Source organism: Ostrinia furnacalis, unplaced genomic scaffold, assembly GCF_004193835.3.
Source record: "Ostrinia furnacalis isolate ACB-3 unplaced genomic scaffold, ASM419383v2 OfSCF7367, whole genome shotgun sequence".
NCBI classification, from domain to species: domain Eukaryota; kingdom Metazoa; phylum Arthropoda; class Insecta; order Lepidoptera; family Crambidae; genus Ostrinia; species Ostrinia furnacalis.
The window spans coordinates 609,707-631,283 of NW_021137606.1; the positions used below are offsets into that span (position 1 = coordinate 609,707).

Here is a 21,577-nt window from a genome sequence, read left to right on the forward strand (position 1 = left end):
CACGCGACTTTTCGCCGCATCACTGCCACTTGCCGCCGGAATGCACCGTCTGGCATATAATTGATTTTTATATGCAATTAGTGTCACCTCTAAGGGAGAATCCACATGACATTTTGCCGCATCACTGCCACTTGCCACCGGAACGCACCGTCTGGCATATCATTGATGTTTATATGCAGGACGCCGCAGCGGCACCGCTCCAGCGCCGCGCCCCGACCGCACCGCACCGTGTGGCTTCTCCCTAAGGTCCCCGTAAACTTCAATCGAATGTCAAAGCTATGTCTATGTTCGCTAATACCTATATTCCCGTGCAGGTGTGCGAGCGAGCCCGCGCTTTGTACGCGAGGCACCTGGCCAGCGCCGCCACGCGTCAGCCGCGCCCGCCCGTGGCGCGCCTGAGAGCATTACTAGCGCGCATGCAGCGCCTCGCCACGCAGCCTACAAGTTAGTAAAAAATAATGTTTTAAGTGTTTATGGCGTCCGGAAGATATCCTACAACTATTTTAGTACAAATATTTGCAAGTAGAGATCATACAAATGATTGAAGATGGTTGAGAGAATTAATTCACATGTTTGTCCGATGCAGAGGACTGGCAGCAAGAGTTGGCGGAATCATTGGAACAGCTGACCGAGCTGTTGTGTGGTGACGAGCTCCTATCTGCGTACGAGCTGCAGTCTTCAGGGTTGGCGCCATCTTTGCTTCAAGTGCTTTCGCCTCAGCCGAACGGTAAGTGAATCAAGTTAAAAAACAAGAAATAAATAAAATATCCCTGGAAATTTTTACACTACGCTTCTAGTCTCAAACTAAGCAAAGCTTGTACTATGGGTACTAGACAGCGGATATAACTTTTTATTTGTAAAAACATACATATTATACATAGTAACTTAACTACTAACCATGTGTACTTAAGTATCTATTAACAAAACTCGATTGTCAACTGTAGTATATCCCAACTAATATTATAAATGCGAAAGTAACTCTGTCTGTCTGTCTGTCTGTCTGTCTGTCTGTCTGTCTGTCTGTCTGTTACGCTTTCCCGCTTAAACCTCGCAACCGATTTTGATGAAATTTGGCATAGAGATAGTTTGAGTCCCGGGAAAGAACATAGGATAGTTTTTATCCCGGTTTTTGAAACAGGGACGCGCGCGATAAAGTTTTTCTGTGACAGACAAAATTCCACGCGGGCGAAGCCGCGAGCGGAAAGCTAGTACCTAATAAATAAATGAATAAGTAACACCCAGCCCCATCACAGAAATTAAAATTCATCATTATTCAATTTTTACCCGGCCGGGAATCTAACCTGGGGCCTCTCGGAATAGTAGTCCGCTCTGAACCACTACACCAAACGGCCGACTTAAATAGAACCACGTCTATTTTATCGAGCTTAGTTTTTTATTGACAACAACGATATTTAGCTTCGCTTCCTCTCATAAGGCTTGTATTTGAATGTGCGCAGACGTACCAGGGCAGGCAAGCGAGCGCGAGCGCATAGTCCGCGCGTGGGTCAGCGGGCAGGCGGGCGCGGGCGGCGTGCTGGCGGCGCGGCTGGTGGGCGTGCTGGAGAGCGTGGAGCGGCTGCCCGTGCTGGCGCCGCACGGCGACGCGCCGCCGCCCGCGCAGGGCACGCTGCACCACCTTACCAAGCGCATCAGGTACCTAAGATCTTGCCAGGCGTCGCGCATAGTGCGCGCGTGGGTCAGCGGGCAGGCGGGCGCGGGCGGCGTGCTGGCGGCGCGGCTGGTGGGCGTGCTGGAGAGCGTGGAGCGGCTGCCCGTGCTGGCGCCGCACGGCGACGCGCCGCCGCCCGCGCAGGGCACGCTGCACCACCTCACCAAGCGCATCAGGTACCTAAGATCTTGCCAGGCGAATCGCAACCTTATGACCACTGAAGCTCATAGCAGACTTAATTATTATCATCTCGGAAAGGGATCAACACCGTATCGCCTTTCGCGCTCTGTTAATCGCAAGGCGAGGCGTTTACGTTACGGTGCGGATAAGTGTGCGTTGCAGTATGGAGTTTTGCAGTATGGAGTTTCATACAAAAAATACTGACCGCCTCGAGTTAATATGGTTACGATCCCTTTCCGGGTTGATACAAAATTGCCACCCAGGCTAGTAGACACATATTTTAAACGTGCACTTTTATTCATAAATGCCAAACATACATGCCAAATATTACCATACAATATTGTGATAAACTTAGTATTTTGGTGGTGGTTAACTAATGAAATGTATTAAAAAAAAATAATACCCATGTAATATTTAATTAATGAAATAATATGAAATGTTTATATAATTAATAATTATGTATACTTAATGCTATAGTGTAAATATTTCTACGCCACTAGTGGCAGAAGGTGCTGAACCTGTTTTTATTTAATATCTTGCTACCACTTTCTAAGAAATAAATGTTTTTGATTTGATTGATTGATTGATTGATAAATGAATAGAATTGTACAAGCTTCGCAAACACCCCGCATTTTTATGATAGTCACAGATTAAAATGTTTTTATTGCCCTCGCAGATTGCGTGTTGAACGTGCAACTGACGACACCGCTGACGAATCTGCGTCCAATAATGGCAATAACGCTGGCCGTAATTTGAAAGTCGAGGCGTTGACTACTGTGCGACAGCTAGAGCGATTCCTAGCCAAGTACTTCGCGCGTCAGTGGTATGACATGGAGAGATCTACCTTCACTTTTGTGCAGAAGATAAAAGCGGAAGCTCCAATTTCTTTCGTATATGATGTAAGTAACTAACTGCGACGTGTAAATAGACTTGAAACCTTCTAGCCACTAAATACATTTTCTGTTTTTATTTACAGCACGATTTTGACGAAAACGGTGTCCTTTACTTCATCGGCAGCAATGGTGGCACTTGTGAATGGGTCAATCCTGGAGCTCACGGGCTCGTAAGCGTCTGGTCATCTGATGGTCGACAGTTGCCTTATGGACGCGCAGAAGACGTTCTGTCTAGGTCTCCGGAACCTCTGAACGTGCATACAAATGACGATAAGCGTGCTTTTATAGCATTGGACCTTGGATTGAATATCATACCTTCGGCTTACACTTTGCGACACGCACGGGGCTATGGCCGCTCTGCGCTTAGAAATTGGCTTTTCCAAGTAAGTTACGTTCATTTAATAACTTATTTCATATAATACTTTTCAATGTCTCGTGTAATACTGACGTTATCATATCTGTGACAGATGTCTATGGACGGTGTCACGTGGATAACTCTTCTTGCACACAACGACGAGCAAGCCCTTCAAGAACCTGGTAGCACCGCGACATGGAGGCTTCGCGCTGATGCACCCTACAGATACTTGCGCATTCAGCAAAATGGCAAGAATGCCAGTGGACAGAGTCATTATCTGTCGTTGTCTGGCTTTGAGATATACGGAAAGGTATTATTTATTTTTTAATTTAATTTATAATCTTATTTTATGATCTTATATCTTCCATTTGATTCAGTCAACAAGTTTAAACTTCTATTGCGGCTTAGGCCTCACCACACTATCGTTTTTCGAACGTCGTCATCTAGTCAGCGTCTGCGCTGGCAAGATGACAACCCTCAAAAGACGCTATTGTGGGGATTTCTTTTAGTGTGAAAGACGTAGTTTATGAGTTGTTACAGTTAAAAGAAAGGATAAAATAGGTCTGTGATTTAATGCAAAGAGGGTTGGCGAGCTCTGTCCACTCATGCATCGATCACAGTTTTTAATTGTATCTGTCATTAATAATAGACAGTTTGACACTGTACCCCTTTAATACGAATCCACAACTTTTTTTAAAAAACTTTATACATTCTGGTCTTAAAAACTTAATTAATTTTAAATTACCTGTAAATTACGATTTTTGTTCGCATTGTAATTGAAACAAGTAGTTTGATTGAGTTGACTAAATAGTGACGTCACTTGCTTGTAGTGCCATACAAAATCTATGGGAGAGTTTCATTTTGACAGTTTTAAAAAGTACGTCAATGAGGGCTATCGTTTTAGCGCTCACCAGTTAGCGCCACTGTAGAGTAAGGTCCTGTCACTTGCTAGTAGCGAAGACAGTGGCGCCAACTTGTGAGCGCTAAAGTGGTAGGAGGACTATCGCATTTGCACTCATCAAGATGGCGCAACTGTAGAGTAAGGTCCTGTCAATCGCCAGGGGTGCCAATGTTAAGTATAAAAACGATAGCCCTCATTGACTGGTGTTGTCAACATGTCTATTAGGTGGTGAGCGTATGCGAGACTGCGCCGAAACAGTGCGGCGCGGGCGCAGGCACGGCGAGCGTTGGCGGCTGCGGCGGCGGGGCGCGGGCTCGGCGATGGTCGCGCGGCGCGCGGGGGCTCTGCGCGGGCGCGCGCGTGCTCCGCGGCCCCGACTGGAAGTGGCGCGACCAGGACGGCCCGCACCCCGCTATGGGCACCGTCACCTCTGACTTGCACAATGGATGGGTTGATGTCAGGTATATGTACGCTCTTGTTTTGTACGTTGCTGTCTTTTTTCTTCTTCTACAAAGCGCGCTTGCGTTGCCTCCGCGCTGCCCTATTCGGCAAAAGTTGAAGGCGCCCTAAGAGCACATTGTTTTACTAATGTCACGTAACCAACGTGTTCTATGATGTTACATTGATTGTTTCAACAAGTTATTTTTGTTATTAGTTTATATTTTCAGAATTTGAGATTTTGATTTCTGTTGCCCAAAATGACGTTTCCACGAAATATTTGATTTTGTCATAAAACCGACACCTGAGAAAAACTCAAAATACATAATGTGGTAATTATAGATTTGCTCAAGAAATTCCTTGTTTCAAAACGAAGCTTAATTAGCGTCACGAACTACATGGCTCAATGACAAATCTGTTTATCGTTATGGTTGTATTCTTTATCACTAGGTGGGATCATGGAGGCCGTAACTCATACCGCATGGGTGCTGAAGGAAAGTTCGATCTGAAAGTTGTCAGTGGCGGCACGAGTAGCGGAGAAGGCGCGCGTCACAGTCGCAAAAGCCATTCTACTCCAAGTCTTCCTGATGCCACAGCTGTTGATCAACAGGTAAGGAGAATTTAATTTAGAGTAGGATGACGCTCATCGCTTTTCCGTTCGTCGAAATCGGTATTAATAATGTACAAATTACTCAAGGTGTCTGTGGCGTCGACGGAACAAGCGTCATCCGCGGACAACATTTCGGGCGAAGAGATGGCGAGCAACATGACTCGGCCACGTATGCACGCCACTGATCTCTCTGCTATCAATAATTCTACACACCATATCAACACTGGTAAGACAAATTAAAGCTTTTCTGTGACACAGCTTTCATGATACATTATTTTAGTTGACATGTGCATCTTTTTTCTAAGATCTAGCAACAATAGTGGAGTCGCTAACCCTTGGAGCAGAAGGCAACAACTGTATGTCGGAACTCGGCAATACATCGTTTACTAATATGGAGATGGGGCCGACCAGCATCACAGACATCACCAAACCGTATCCTGCTAAAGAACCAGTCCCTGAAACTAATGCGCAAGAGGTCAGTAAAAAAGAATAAAAGTTGTTAAATATTTACAAGATGAATGATTTTTAATAATTTAATTATTGTTAATAACAAATTAAAATTACTTGCCCTAGAGTTGGGCATGCTATTTTTTTCACTTCAAATGTAACTAAAAATATACAGTCAACGGTTTTCCATTAAAATAAACTTTCGTGTATCTTCAGGTGGTAAGATCGTGTTACAATGATGTGATAAAATTGGGTATTTGTCACCACTTACCAATAATACCACAACTCTTTTAAAAAGGCACTTCATTCTGGTCTTAAAAACTCAATTAATTTTAAATTACCTGTAAAGTAAGATTATTGTCATACAAAATCTACGGGAGTCTCGTTATGACAGTTTAAAAAAGTAATGAGGGCTATCGTTTTTATACTTAACAGTTGGCACCCCTGGCGATTGACAGGACCTTACTCTACAGTGGCGCCATCTTGATGAGTGCAAATGCGAAAGTCCTCCTACCACTTTAGCGCTCACCAGTTGGTGCTACTGTCTTCGCTACTAGCAAGTGACAGGACCTTACTCTACAGTGGCGCTAACTGGTGAGCGCTAAAACGATAGCCCTCATTGATTGGTGGTGGCAAATACCTGTATGAAAAAAATAATAATATTCACGTGACATTGGCGTGTTGTTCCACACTGTAACGTAACAGCTCGTTGTGTGCGTGTGCTAAGCGTGGTTGTGCGCAGGAGAACGAGGCGCGCAACAGCGAGGGCGACGCCGTGCGCAACAGCGCCAACGCGCTGCTGTCCAGCGAGCTGTTGGCGCTGCCCGCTTCGTTGCTGCACACGCTGCGCAACAACGCCAACCGCCTGCACATACAGGTACGAATTACTTACTTGACTCCCTAATTTTTAAGTGACCCCTATGGTAACACATAACAGGAATTTAGTTTTCAAAGGGGTCACTTAAAAATTAGGGATTGATGGCGAAAACAGGCATTAATGTCCTATGTCCCCTATGTTCCCTGGAGCAGAGGGCGTTACAGGTACGTAATGCGTCACGAAATACTTGCGTCGAGTGGGCGTGGGTAGGTGATTGGAACGGGCGTGGGTACGTGATTGTAGGGGTCAAGGTTACGTGCTTCGAGCGGTCGTGATTGTGCTTTTAGCGGGCGTCTGCACGAGGTTTGTGAGAACGGACTGCAATAATGTCATGATATCGAAACGGTAAACGTTAGATTTTCTTTTTATCGCAAATATATTGTTATGCCAAGGTTCTTCCTCTTAATAATTACATTAAATAACTGTCCCGGAAATAAGCAAGGTGCAGGAGAAAGTAGCTTACGGCACTCCTAAACCTCATTTGAGAAGCGCAATATAATTATGTTGTTTTATATGTATTTTATATAATCAGTTTCTATTTATCGAATAAATAGAAACTACTGCTTCAGAGCTGTTTCGGTTGGGGAACAAACTAACCAGATTTACTTATAACTTGAGAGGAAGCTTAGTGATGGAGTTTCGAAGCTGTAAAAGAGAAAAAAGTTTTTAAATTTTGTTTGTTTTATTGTCGTAGTGTGAGGACAACGAGAGCGGCGAGAGGCAATATGGCGACCACAAGAAAGATAGTCAGTCTAGCGCTGGCTCCGGTACTATGAGTGCTAGTGAACCTGATTTAACTCAACAGGTAATGATTACATTTCCTAGGCCTGTTTTATTTTACGATAATCGAAAAATGAATTGACCGCGTTAACATGATTTTTGTCTTCTAGGGTGCTACTCGACTGTTAGAATCGCTGGGCGTGGGACGAGGCTCGGGTGTTGGCCGCGGCAGAGATCCGCAGCGTGCTTCTAGGCCTAACCACTCCACCAGCTTGTTTCCTAGGTATGTTTATAGAACTGTTTTGGACACCTTATTAACTTAGCTTGATAAAAATGAGAAAATAAGTGTATGTGGCCTTGTTTCAGTTTGGTACGACTGGCTTTGTCAAGCAACTTCCCCGGCGGGCTCCTGTCTGCTGCACAAAGCTATCCTTCATTGGCACCGAACGCCCAGAACGCTCTCACACTTTCTCTTACTTCCACATCCAGTGAGAGTGAACAGGTAACAACGACTTTTATAACTTTTTAAAAACGTCTTTGCCATCCAATTAGAATTATTATAAATAATAATACCAAAAACCTTTTTCAGGTATCTTTAGAAGATTTCCTTGAATCATGTCGCGCTCCGGCTCTCCTTACTGAATTGGAAGACGACGACGAAGGTGACGACGCTCTTGATAGTGACAAGGAGAATGAACCTACTTATCAAGAAGTCGTAAGTATTTTATTGTTCTTCGCCCATTTGTTATTGATACACGTCCAATTTGTCGTTTCGCTTGGAGTTCAAATAAAAGTAAGTCATTTTAAACATTATTTTAAAGCGTGATAGAGCGTTACTGGTGACGTCTTTATATGTTCAAAACTTAAACGTGTTAAAATGTATGATGATAATATTGTTAAAAGCTGCAACATTAATCCGCTCCATGTATAATAATCTTCTAACCAGTGTTTCTCAATTTAAGTGAATGTATTTTCTGTTTTTGAGAATTAAATTTCTTAAACCGTAAGCCTAGGCGCAGACTATCAACTTTTAGTTGGCCGATAGGAAGAATCGGCCTATACCAAATCGGTGTAATGTGTGCACTTTCACATCTCCATACTGATCAACAGCCCGACCCAACTATCGGCCAACTGAAAGTCGGTGGTCTGAGCCTAGACTAAGATAAGACTTACATGAAATTCCGTTGTAGGTATCCCGTAACCTGCTATCCCTGATGGAAGAGGAAGCGTTAGAGGCGGTCCGCGGCGGCGGCGGCGGGCACGGCTTGCGGCCGCGCCGGCCCTGGGACGATGACTTCGTGCTCAAGAGGCAGTTCTCGGCGCTCATACCTGCGTTCGACCCGAGGCCCGGCCGCACTAATCTTAACCAGACTGTTGGTGAGTAATCTTATAGACTTGATAATGATTTGTTTTATGAGTGTACATTTTCTATTGACTAGACTAGGTTTTCATAAAGGTTACTAAACCTTTGTTTGTCAGCTGTCATATGCTTTGCAACGGAGGGAAGTCGAACCTTAACTTCGAAGTCCTCCCATGTTCTTCTGATTAATTTCGTTGCGGGTCCAATGACAGTTTAAATTTCCCCCGGGACAAACTTATACCTACTTCACTGGGTGGGTTTTTATTGGTGGTCAAGCTGTAGATCCTGGGTACACAGGAGTTAATAGTTTCGTGACTAGACTAGGTTATTTTTAAAGTTTTATGTTAGGGTATATTAAGGCTAAATTTTTCTATCATATTGCGGATTGATATAAATATTAGTTTTGAAATGTAGTAAAAGTAACTGGCACCCTCAGAATANGAACTGTTTTGGACACCTTATTAACTTAGCTTGATAAAAATGAGAAAATAAGTGTATGTGGCCTTGTTTCAGTTTGGTACGACTGGCTTTGTCAAGCAACTTCCCTGGCGGGCTCCTATCTGCTGCACAAAGCTATCCTTCATTGGCACCGAATGCTCAGAACGCTCTCACACTTTCTCTTACTTCCACATCCAGTGAGAGTGAACAGGTAACAACGACTTATAACTTTTTAAAAACATCTTTGGCATCCAATTACAATTATTATAATTAATAATACCAAAAACCTTTTTTAGGTATCTTTAGAAGATTTCCTTGAATCATGTCGCGCTCCAGCTCTCCTTACTGAGTTGGAAGACGACGACGAAGGGGACGACGCACTTGATAGTGACAAGGAGAATGAACCTACTTATCAAGAAGTCGTAAGTATTTTATTGTTCTTCGTCTATTTGTTATTGACACACGTCCAATTTGTCGTTTCGCTTCCAATAAAAGTGAGTCATTTTAAACATTATTTTAAAGTGTGATAGACCGTGACTGGTAACGTCTTTATGTTCAAAATTTAAACTTGTTAAAATGTATGATGATAATATTGTTAAATGCTGCAACATTAATCCGCTCCATGTATAATAATTTTCTAACCAGTGTTTCTCAATTTAAGTTAATGTATTTTCTGTTTTTGAGAAATACATTTCTTAAACCGTAAGCCTAGGCGCAGACTACCAACTTTTAGTTGGCCGATAGTTGGGCCCGATTTAAATTTCTATGAAGAATGAGCCGATACCAAATCGGTGTAATGTACGCACTTTCATACATCTCCATACTGATCAACAGCCCGACGACCCAACTATTGGCCAACTAAAAGTCGGTGGTCTGAGCTTAGGCTAAGATAAGACTAACATGAAATTCCGTTGTAGGTATCCCGTAACCTCCTATCCCTGATGGAAGAGGAAGCGTTAGAGGCGGTCCGCGGCGGCGGCGGCGGGCACGGCTTGCGGCCGCGCCGGCCCTGGGACGATGACTTTGTGCTCAAGAGGCAGTTCTCGGCGCTTATACCTGCGTTCGACCCGAGACCCGGCCGCACTAATCTTAACCAGACTGTTGGTGAGTAATCTTATTGATTTGATAATGATTTGTTTTATGAGTGTACATTTTCTATTGACTAGACTAGGTTTTCATAAAGGTTACTAAACCTTTGTTTGTCAGCTGTCATCTGCTTTGCAACGGAGGGAAGTCGAACCTTAACTTCGAAGTCCTCCTATGTTCTTCTGTTTAATTTCGTTGCGGGTCCAATGACAGTTCAACTTTCCCCCGGGACAAAATTAACCTTCACTGGTTGGGTTTTTATTGGTGATCAAGCTGTAGATCCTGGGTACACAGTAGTTGAAGCGGTGGGTAAGAGAGGTGGGAATAGTCCCGTGACTAGACTAGGTTATTTTTAACCCACTTGTTACTAGCGTTTGATATACGGATCAACATAAAAATTAAATTATCATTAACAATGAGGGTGGTTTCTGGTAACATTGTTTATGTTAAACGATTCCTGTGGGGTCCCTTTGTCCATCAGAAGTGTTTTGTTCTACATTGGGTGTCACATTTCAATCTTAAGCATTTTGTTGTTTTCGTAAATTTTACGATGACTTTTTCAAAGTGAATACAAACATGATAAGTATTTATACTAAAGTATTTCTTGCCGAAATATGAAAGTTTGTAGCCTGCTTCTTGTAAATTGATAACATAAATATAAACATTTTTATAGTAACTGTTACTAATTCAACGTTAAACTTAGTGATCCGTATAAGGAACGCTAGTAATATGAACTGCGGTATTTTGTTCTTTTAGCGCCTGCCTTCGAGGCCCTTTCCTCTAAATGAAATCATTGAAGAATTGGAGAAAAATGAAGATGAGTGTATCCCTAACTCAATCACAATTTTCCCGCCGAAAAATCCGGAAAATTGTAATGTCGACTTAACCAAAGAGAACTCTGGTGATGAAAATAAAGTGCCAATAGATTTGCCTGGATTACAAATGAGAGCCCACATTGAAATCACTAGAGAATTCTTCATCCAGTGATGATGAAGAAGACTGCAATCTGCATCCGGTTAGCTTAGATTGCCAATTATGCTCTAGACAGGGTCAGTCATGTTTGAAGATATGAAGAAATTACTGTTTGTAAATGAGATGATTTAGTGTGGTAACAGTTGCTTCAAATGCATTGAAAATTGAGCCAACTGTGAAAACCAAAAGATTTTCTCCGCCACATAAACAGAGGAGAAATATTTTCGCATCTCAAATTCAGTCAAAATACACAGTTTTTGTAAAACTCACGCTTTGATACAAATGAAAATTTTTGTAAGAAATATAATATTACCCTTTATCCCAGAAAATGTTTTGGGCATAATTATACAGTTCACACTACTGGAATTAAATTTAAAAAAATAATCAAATTAACTCTGTATATTATTTATTAATGAATATTCCATATTTTATGCAAATACTTTAATAACTTACGCAAGTCGCAAAGAGTAGGTATTATCTCTAAGTTCATACAAGTGGCCGTACATATTACTAGCGTTCCGTATATCAAACACCATTTTCCAGCGTTTCCGTAAGGCCAATATTTTTTTTTGTATTTTTCCTGTTGCCTTGATGCATTAAATAGCCGATATATGCAAAATTACAGGAATCGTAAGAAAAAAGGGATATCCGTAACAACTGGGTTAAAGTTTTATTATATTTAAGCTAAATTTTTCTATCATATTGAGGATTGATATAAATAGTAATTTTGAAATGTAGTTAAAGCAACTGGCACCCTGTAGCAGATTGAAAGCTAAAGGGCAAATTTTCGAGACATAGATATCGTGACAGAGCACCTTGAGACAGAAAATCAAAGGACAAATGGTAATAATATTGTTCATCATTCACATAGATCTCGATATCCCCCTGAACGAGGATTCTGACGCCGAAGAGGTTTCCGAGCCTGCCGCTGCCGCTACCAACGGCAGTGGAAATGCAACCGAGAGCGGAGCTACCGGTAGCGCATCCCGTCTTCCCGCGTTGCGGTTGGTGCTAAGCGCTGGCGGCGCTTCCATGCCGCTGGAGAGGCCTTCCTGGACGCTGTACCGCGCTGTGTTAGCGCTGAATGCGCGGCTGCCGGCCCATGACACGCATCGCGACACAACTTACACGTAAGTAATCAAATTACTAAATCTTCAGCTTAATACTTTAACGCTACTTACCTGCCGTGTAACTGGCAGTCATCACGTTCGTGGGTTAGTGTCGTTTGAATGTCAGAGGAAGAGAAGAGAGATTTTTACTCACTTCTGTGTTGAAAAGTATGAATAATAAAATACTTCTATTTCAGTCTAACTTACAAGGAGATGGAAGGCATGGAGACATTCGCGTCATCAAGTGACAGCGAAGATGATGAACCTTGCGATCCTGGTAAGTTTAGAAAAATAGTAGGGTTTTTCCATCTTATTATTAGTTACTTAGTGCTAATGAAACTTAAATGTGACAACTGCATTAAAAATTTAAAGTTGCTTGAAAAACTTATCTTTTCGAAAACTTAGCTAATTCGCGTAAATTCCTTACCTGTGACGTTACGACATTTAGGGCTGATTTTACAATCGTCAGATATCAAACTGAAGAATAACCTTGTCATTTTGACATATTTTCCATACTAAAACTGTCAATGTGTCAAACTTATTCTTCAGTTAAAAGTTATCCGACGATTGAAAAATCTGCCCTTAGAATGTAACACAATGTCGACTTCATCGACCCCCTTTGCCCGCTTAACGTGTGACGTAATTTATGGATGACCTATTATGTCGTCATGTTACTAACTGTGATGTCGTAAATAAAACACTGGTATATGTTCACTGTGTAAGCTAGTGCAAGCACTGACGTCTGTCCTGTGTGGCGGTCCGACTACGACTGACACCCCACCGCACCGTACTATAGTCTGGTCCGTGAGCACGTAGAATTTTGTCCAATGACCCCTAGCTACCCATCCTTATCGCTCGCGCGTAATTATGTTGCTATCGCGCTCGCACACTCACTGCGGGTGCCAGTCGCATAGTCGCGATAGCAATATAATTACGCGCGAGCGATAAGGATGGGTAGCTAGGGGTCATTGGACAAAATTCTACGTGCTCACGGACCAGGCTTTAGACAGTGTTGCCATAGCGCACACTCATTATTTGTGTAGTAGTACATCACACTAACCATTGTTTTTTGCGCAGAGCGTGGCGTAGCGGGCGTGGAGGGTGCGGAAGGCGCGATGGCGACGTGTTGCGTTCGCGTGCTGCGGCGCCTGCGAGCCGCGGCGCCTGCGCTGCCGCCCGAGCCCTTCGTGTCCACCAAGCTCACCAACAAGCTGCACCAGCAGCTTCAGGAACCGTTGACCCTGGCCGCCGCCGCTACGCCGCACTGGTCAGTGGTCTACAAACTGTTATTGAGTAGATTTGCATTTTCAACCAATACAACACAATCGCCCGTATTCACAAATGATGCTTGCTTAAGTGAAGCAGAAAACCGAACGCACAGCGTTGAATAGAGCTCTGTGATTGGTTCATGTGTCACCCAGTGCGTCCACGCGCAATGTGAGACCTCATAGTAATTTTTGTGAATACGGGCGTAAGTCTTTATTATACTTTTCCTCAAAATACCCACTACGCTAGCTTTATGTTCTGTAGCTGAGAAACTGTAAAAGTGAAAATGACAGTGTCATAAACATTACTCAACATTTGATATAAATAGTGAATTTTTAATTGCAATCCTTGGGAAAAGAAATTACCTCCAAATCTGAACACAAAAAGCCAATTGATGACGTTAGGCTCTTCACGAAATCTGTAGAGATACCCGTAGATATCTCAATCTCACTTGGTAAAGGCTATCAATAAGATAATTGTATGTCATCAGGTGTCAGCAACTGAACGACTGGTGCCCATTTCTGTTCCCGCTGGAGACGCGTCAGATGTTCTTCGCGTGCACCGCTTTCGGCACCTCCCGCACCATCGTGTGGCTCCAAGCGCAGCGTGAACGCGCACTTGACAGGCAAAGGTATTTATAACAATAAACAATAATGTAAAAAAATAATAAATAAAACATTTGAATATCATTTTATTTTACGTGATTATTTTTTTCAGAGCGGGAAACACTGTGTCCCCGCGACGCGCTGAGCTGGAAGCTACGGAGTTCCGTATGGGTCGTTTGCGGCACGAGCGCGTGCGCATACCGCGCAACCCCGACTTACTGCGTTCGGCAATGCAGGTTAGATTTTTGTTATTTATATTTTTGTAGATACGCATTTTTTCATTTTGATAACGTAGGAGATAGTTCCCTTACACTTGGTGGTAAGTATGTAGTAGTATGTTGATGTAGTTAAGTTTTGATGTAGAAGTTGAGCACAAGTAGGATAAGTTGCTCGGGAGCGGAATGTTAAATGAAAGTGTCCGTCACCGATGAGCGTATTTATTGCACTGAAAAAAACTAAATACTTATGACGTAATTATCGGAAGTATTGGCTAAAATAGCTTGCCCTATCGCCACTTTGGAAGAACATAATTATCGGCTGGTCCTGAAAGACAGCGGCGGTAGAAAATCTGTCAATTTTGTCAGCCATCCATGCGGAAAATATTATTCTAAGACGTGTTAGGCAAGTAATTATTTTTTCGTATTGAGCTTAATAGAATAGAATAGAATAATTGTTTATTTGCATAAAACATGGTATACAGTTGTTACAGCTATAAATTAAGTGACGCGTATCTTATCTCAGGTGATGAAAGTGCACGCGGGCCGCAAGTCGGTGCTGGAGGTTGAGTTCGCGGGCGAAGAGGGCACGGGCCTGGGTCCCACGCTGGAGTTCTACGCGCTCGTGGCGGCCGAGCTGCAGCGCGCCGAGCTCGGGCTGTGGCTGCACGACGCCTCGCCCGGCGACGACGCCGCGCCGCACCACCTGGCGCTGCCAGACGGTACACTACTAAACCTTAAGAGCGTTTACGCCGATTGGCGCAAAAACAGTACTTTAGCGTCAGTTTACAAGCTGATTTTTTTATTAAAATACTGTTAAAACGATTTAACAAACATTAAATCGTATATCCTATAGCATAGATCCTTGGGCAAATAGTTATCTGAGAAAATTTTTAGATTTAAGCATTTTACAATAAGAAATCACAAATTAAAAAAACGTGAAATACCCAAAAATCAAAGTGATTTTTACACCATTATTCTTCTTTAATTCAACATAAAAATAGCTTAATATAATAAAATAACATCTTCTTTAAAATATTTACTTTGAAAAAATATATAATTCATTGTTATTGTTTTGCTATAAACATTTGGAAACTATTAAAAAACGCCGCGCGCGAATCATTTCCAATGATGCCCCTTGAAACGCCGCGCTTCGCGTAAACGCTCTTAAGTTTACTTCTTATTAGGGACTAGCGGCCGCCCGCGACTTCGTACGCGTGGATCCCGTTTTACCCCCTTCATCTATCTTAGGCGGTTTAGATTTTTTCATACAAATGTTTTTTCCCGCTAACTACCGTTACCGTGGGAATTTTGCAATATCCTGTTGCAACTAAGCTTTAAGTTTACTAAGATACCTGCATGCCAAATTTCAAGCGTCTAACTTAAGCGGTTTAGATTTTTCATACAAAAGGATTTTCCCGCTAATTCCCGTTGCCGTGGGAATTCTTAAGTATACTATAACCTGCCCAGGAGTACGAAGAATAATTGTGCCAAGTTTTGTTAAAATCCGTAGAGTAGTTTCTGTTTCTATAAGGAACATACTTACAGACAGACAGACAGACAAAAATTTTACTGATTGCATTTTTGGCATCAGTATCGATCACTAATCACCCCCTGATAGTTATTTTGAAAATATATTTCATGTACAGAATTGACCTCTCTACAGATTTATTATAAGTATAGATGTTATGGATATGTAATTTCGTTTATGGATACGGTAACGGATATAGGAATAATATTATACCGGTTTCGGTAACGGTTACGGATATCTGTGCTTTAGAATGCAATTTGCAATAGTTGTCCAACACGGTTCATTCATGGCCGCACACTTCACATCGAATTGAAAGTAATAAAAAAAAATATTGATACTATATAAAATAAAGGTAAATCAGGCTCTTATGCCTTTACATATAATGCTATGCAATACATCTGAAACTATCCGAAACTTTTGAAACGGTTACGGTTTCGGATATTTTTTTATTTCGGATATCCGAAAGTTTCGGTTACGATTACGGATATCCATAACATCCCTGCTTCTTATGCCTACTCCAACGGGGACAATATCCCAACAGTGTCAGTCTCTGACTGTCAATTCAGGGCTGGGCAGGCCCAAACTACCTCGTCGTCCGTTGGATTATTAATAGTTTGTGCAATAAAAACGTATATCAAAAGCTGACAGTGCGTGAATTGACTTGAGGCACAGAATAATAATAAGTACTACGTACAGAAGTTTTACTTCTCGAAGGTATTTAAAAAAATGTATGCTCAATGTCATTAACAATATGGTGTAATTTAGCCTGTCTCAAGAGTCAAGCACCATTTTGTTGACAAACGTCAGTGATCGGCACTGCGCTGAAGCTATAGGGCTGACTTCGGTAAAATGATGTGACGTGAGGTGCCAAACTGCGGAAAATGGCGGAGGAAATACATGATTTAGCATGAATTATCATGAATAATATTAACTACTTATTTATACTAAATACTGCACATTTCTTTATTTTCTTCCGTCATACCTACACAAGAATACGCGTGCGTGAGTCAATGTTCGCTCGTATGTGAGGCCTTGTCGAATTAAGTATAGATGTTATGGATATGTAATTTCGTTTATGGATACGGTTACGGATATAGGAATAATATTATACCGGTTTCGGTAACGGTTACGGATATCTGTGCTTTAGAATGCAATTTGCAATAGTTGTCCAACACGGTTCATTCATGGCCGCACACTTCACATCGAATTGAAAGTAATAAAAAAAAATATTGATACTATATAAAATAAAGGTAAATCAGGCTCTTATGCCTTTACATATAATGCTATGCAATACATCTGAAACTATCCGAAACTTTTGAAACGGTTACGGTTTCGGATATTTTTTTATTTCGGATATCCGAAAGTTTCGGTTACGATTACGGATATCCATAACATCCCTGCTTCTTATGCCTACTCCAACGGGGACAATATCCCAACAGTGTCAGTCTCTGACTGTCAATTCAGGGCTGGGCAGGCCCAAACTACCTCGTCGTCCGTTGGATTATTAATAGTTTGTGCAATAAAAACGTATATCAAAAGCTGACAGTGCGTGAATTGACTTGAGGCACAGAATAATAATAAGTACTACGTACAGAAGTTTTACTTCTCGAAGGTATTTAAAAAAATGTATGCTCAATGTCATTAACAATATGGTGTAATTTAGCCTGTCTCAAGAGTCAAGCACCATTTTGTTGACAAACGTCAGTGATCGGCACTGCGCTGAAGCTATAGGGCTGACTTCGGTAAAATGATGTGACGTGAGGTGCCAAACTGCGGAAAATGGCGGAGGAAATACATGATTTAGCATGAATTATCATGAATAATATTAACTACTTATTTATACTAAATACTGCACATTTCTTTATTTTCTTCCGTCATACCTACACAAGAATACGCGTGCGTGAGTCAATGTTCGCTCGTATGTGAGGCCTTGTCGAATAGTATCCTGTAGGTGGGCCATCGTGCGTGTTTTGTTTTCGATGTAAACTCGCGGAGATGAACAGGCCTGCTTGAGGTCACATTTTTCACGTCACGAAATTCTCAGTGTATTCTCAGATAATAAATTAACACCACACCATGATATGATGATAACTTCAAAGAATAAAACATTGTATTTTACATCGATTTGTTTGTTACAGAAAAACCACCAGGTTATTACGTGACGCGTGCCGGAGGTCTCTTCCCGGCACCGCTTCCTCAAGACTCTGCTATCTGTGATAAAGTTTGCAAATATTTCTGGTTCCTAGGAGTATTTCTAGCAAAGGTACGTATCTAAAAATCTAAAAATTTCAATACATAATATATTTTTTTAATTGAACGTCACAAGTAATTATTATGTGATTTTCTTTACAGGTCCTTCAAGATGGACGGCTTGTAGATTTGCCGCTGTCAGAACCTTTCCTACGAATAATGTGTGGAGAAGAATTAACGACTGAACATCTGGAAGAAGTTGATCCGATTAGATACAGGTAAACTTTTCTGAATTATTCCTAGTAGAAATATTTTACCATCTTCTAATTGAATTAGTTTCTTTAACTCTATAATCTTCTCAGCCATTATAGGCCGATTTTCCAATCGTCAGGTATCTTTTGACTGAAGAATAAACTTGTCATTTTGACATATTTTCCATACTGAAACTGTCAATGTGCCAAACTTATTCTTCAGTTATAAGTAATCCGACGATTGAAAAATCAGCCCTGAACCACCGATATTTATGATTTAAAACTTCCAGGTTCCTGCAAAACGTGTTGGCCGCCGCCGAGGAGTACGAGGTGATATCGCGCGACGCGTCGCTCAGCGACTCGGAGAAGGCGGAGCGCGCGGCCGCGCTCACGGTAGAGGGAGCCACGTTCGAGCAGCTGGCGCTCACGATGACGCACGTGGCCGCGCACGCCGACCCCGCCGTCTCCGTGCAGCCGCTCTGCGACAGCGGCGAGCACATCGAGGTAACTACAGGCCGCTCTCTCCCACTGGGCACTATGGGCACGTGCCAAGAGTACGAGGTGATATCGCTCACGGTAGAGGGAGCCACGTTCGAGCAGCTGGCGCTCACCATGACGCACGTGGCCGCGCACGCCGACCCCGCCGTCTCCGTGCAGCCGCTCTGCGACAGCGGCGAGCACATCGAGGTAACTACAGGCCGCTCTCTCCCACTGGGCACTATGGGCACGTGCCAAGAGTACGAGGTGATATCGCTCACGGTAGAGGGAGCCACGTTCGAGCAGCTGGCGCTCACCATGACGCACGTGGCCGCGCACGCCGACCCCGCCGTCTCCGTGCAGCCGCTCTGCGACAGCGGCGAGCACATCGAGGTAACTACGGGCTCCTCTCCCACTGGGCACTATGGGCACGTGCCAAGAGTACGAGGCGATATCGCTCACGGTGGAGGGCGCCACGTTCGAGCAGCTGGCGCTCAGCATGACGCACGTTGGAGCGCATGCCGACCCCGCCGTCTCCGTGCAGCCGCTCTGCGACAGCGGCGAGCACGTCGAGGTAAATGCTGCTCTAGCCAAATATTTTTACCTCAGCTTGATGAGCTTCTGTACAGCAGACAACCTGTGTTAAGAGAGAGAGAGGAATAATGCTTGCTAAGTCGGAGATATGTATCAATATGAACAAATCCATTACACGGGCCGGAAAACGTAGTGTGGACAGGCCCCCCACTAGGTGAATTGAAGACCTGGTGAACATCGCGGGAAGAAACTGGATGCGGGTAGCTCAGGACCGGTCGTTATGGAACTCCTTGGGGGAGGCTTTTGTCCAGCAGTGGACGTCATTAAGCTATAACGAAGTATCATTAACTCATTTTATCGACAATGAGCGAGCTAGAGGAGATAATGGTTAGAGTAACAGAGCACAAAAAGAAGTTACAGCTAACAATTTAAGTTTTTGCTAGTAGATGCGCTTGTGGTGTATAATTTGCGCGAAACTAGAGATGTTCGGGTAGGTTCCGGTAGTGTAAGATTTTAAACATTTTTAAACATTCGCGTTCCATTTTAATTAAAATAGTACGACACGGGTCTTAACGCGACGTTTATTAATGAGTTAATCGCAGCCGAAACGTCACGCCGTGAGTACGTATATAATATAACTCATTAATAAACGTCGCGTTAAGACCCGTGTCTTGCTATTTTAAATGGTCCGGTAGTGTTTTAACAATGTTCTCGTGGTGACCAGGTGGGCGCGCACAACGCTCGCGCATACGCCGAAGCGAGCGCGCGCTGGGTGGTGCGCGAGGGCGTGCGGCGGCAGACGGGCGCGTTCCGGCGCATTCAATTAAAATAGTATGACACGGGTCTTAACATGACGTTTATTAATGAGTTAATCGCAGCCGAAACGTCAAGCCGTGAGTATATAATGTAACTCATTAATAAATGTCGCGTTAAGACCCGTGTCTTATGCCCGTTTTCACCATCAATCCCTAATTTTTAAGTGACCCCTATGAAAACAAATTTCATATTATTTGTTACCATAGGGGTCACTTAAAAATTAGGGATTGATGGTGAAAACGGGCATTACTATTTTAAAATGTTCCGGTAGTGTTTTAACAATGTTCTCATGGTGACCAGGTGGGCGCGCACAACGCTCGCGCATACGCCGAAGCGAGCGCGCGCTGGGTGGTCCGCGAGGGCGTGCGGCGGCAGACGGGCGCGTTCCGGCGCGGCTTCGGCGCCGTGTTCCCGCCGCGCCGCCTGCGCGCCTTCTCGCCGCCCGAGCTGCGCCTGCTGGTCTGCGGCGAGCGCGGGCCCGTGTGGACGCGCGACCACCTGCTGCAGTACACCGAGCCCAAGCTGGGCTACACGCGCGACAGGTATGTTGCAACACAACATTTTCTTTCTAGCGCGTAATTGGGTTTTGCAGGCCGCTACCAATCGATCAACATGGAAAGCATTGGGGGAGGCCTATGTTCAGCAGTGGACGTCCTGTGGCTGAAATGATGAAATGATGAATTGGGTTTTGATACTAATATTTTTTGGACGCTGGCAACGAAATATTGTTGGATCGGTTGTTATGGAATTTCTGAGGGGTCTTTTTCCAGCAGTTATTCCAAAGCACAGTTTCTCAATAAATATGTAATTCCAATTATAGCCATGAATTACACCAATTATTTTGTTTCAATCAACCGTAAATTAAAATTTTTGCCGGGACCGCTGCCGAAGTATAAAGAGTAATGATGCAATCGTCACCAACATTTGCCGTGTTATTAACAGAAACTGGAACCGCTTGACATTTTGTGAAACTTGCCGTAATAATAAAGAGTTATTTTATCTGAAGTGTCCCCGAGATGTCTTTGCTGTGGTTATAACAGAAATTAATTAAGTATACTTGTGTCAAACAGCCCGGGCTTCCTGCGCCTGGTGGACGTGCTGGTGGAGATGTCGGTGCGCGAGCGCAAAGCCTTCCTGCAATTCGCGACGGGCTGCAGCAGCCTGCCGCCCGGCGGGCTCGCCAACCTGCACCCGCGCCTCACCGTCGTGCGGAAGGTAAGCAACTTTATTCTGTAACCAATTATTGTGAGCTCATGAAGCACGTTCAGGATCTGTACCTCTAGCATGAACAACTTTCGTCTTCGAATCGTTTACGTATTCGACATAATTCGATACTCAACCTTCGAATTAAACGATAACGTGACAACTTTTATCCTCAAAATAAGTTTCGTGCAACCATTTCTCATACTGAGTTCACTTTAAGACACATTCACATGAACGCAGTTGTAGTTTTCATACTAAATCTTTAAATACGCAAACGATTCGAACTCGAAAGTTTTTCGTGCTAGCCGTACAGTAACTAGTTTTTTTTGATATCTTGTATAGTTTAGAAATAATCGAGTGAGATCACTTATCGTTTTCACCCTGTAGATCGTCTCATCTACGAAGACCAGCCCTACCATTCTTCCGCTAATGTT

General features: G+C 43.2%; 1 protein-coding gene across 2 annotated transcripts in view; it reads left to right on the plus strand.

The window, feature by feature from the left end:
• The window catches only part of Ufd4 (ubiquitin fusion-degradation 4-like), a 37,766-nt gene that overhangs the window by 14,250 nt on the left and 1,939 nt on the right, over window positions 1-21,577 (plus strand). The window contains exons 19-46 of one of the 2 annotated variants that reach the window (XM_028320348.1): window positions 315-444; window positions 587-727; window positions 1,458-1,653; window positions 2,526-2,748; window positions 2,826-3,125; window positions 3,210-3,407; window positions 4,224-4,459; window positions 4,887-5,046; window positions 5,134-5,272; window positions 5,352-5,521; window positions 6,236-6,370; window positions 7,065-7,175; window positions 7,261-7,373; window positions 7,457-7,592; window positions 7,680-7,805; window positions 8,281-8,467; window positions 11,818-12,076; window positions 12,253-12,332; window positions 13,133-13,322; window positions 13,812-13,952; window positions 14,039-14,162; window positions 14,668-14,863; window positions 17,811-17,935; window positions 18,025-18,140; window positions 18,404-19,164; window positions 19,849-19,955; window positions 20,241-20,482; window positions 21,011-21,155. In XM_028320348.1, the coding sequence (XP_028176149.1) occupies window positions 315-444; window positions 587-727; window positions 1,458-1,653; window positions 2,526-2,748; window positions 2,826-3,125; window positions 3,210-3,407; window positions 4,224-4,459; window positions 4,887-5,046; window positions 5,134-5,272; window positions 5,352-5,521; window positions 6,236-6,370; window positions 7,065-7,175; window positions 7,261-7,373; window positions 7,457-7,592; window positions 7,680-7,805; window positions 8,281-8,467; window positions 11,818-12,076; window positions 12,253-12,332; window positions 13,133-13,322; window positions 13,812-13,952; window positions 14,039-14,162; window positions 14,668-14,863; window positions 17,811-17,935; window positions 18,025-18,140; window positions 18,404-19,164; window positions 19,849-19,955; window positions 20,241-20,482; window positions 21,011-21,155 (5,187 nt within the window). Of the gene's footprint in view, window positions 1-314; window positions 445-586; window positions 728-1,457; window positions 1,654-2,525; window positions 2,749-2,825; window positions 3,126-3,209; window positions 3,408-4,223; window positions 4,460-4,886; window positions 5,047-5,133; window positions 5,273-5,351; window positions 5,522-6,235; window positions 6,371-7,064; window positions 7,176-7,260; window positions 7,374-7,456; window positions 7,593-7,679; window positions 7,806-8,280; window positions 8,468-9,805; window positions 9,993-11,817; window positions 12,077-12,252; window positions 12,333-13,132; window positions 13,323-13,811; window positions 13,953-14,038; window positions 14,163-14,667; window positions 14,864-17,810; window positions 17,936-18,024; window positions 18,141-18,403; window positions 19,519-19,848; window positions 19,956-20,240; window positions 20,483-21,010; window positions 21,156-21,577 lie in introns of those variants that run through there. The other variant, XM_028320349.1, reaches the window with a different exon arrangement.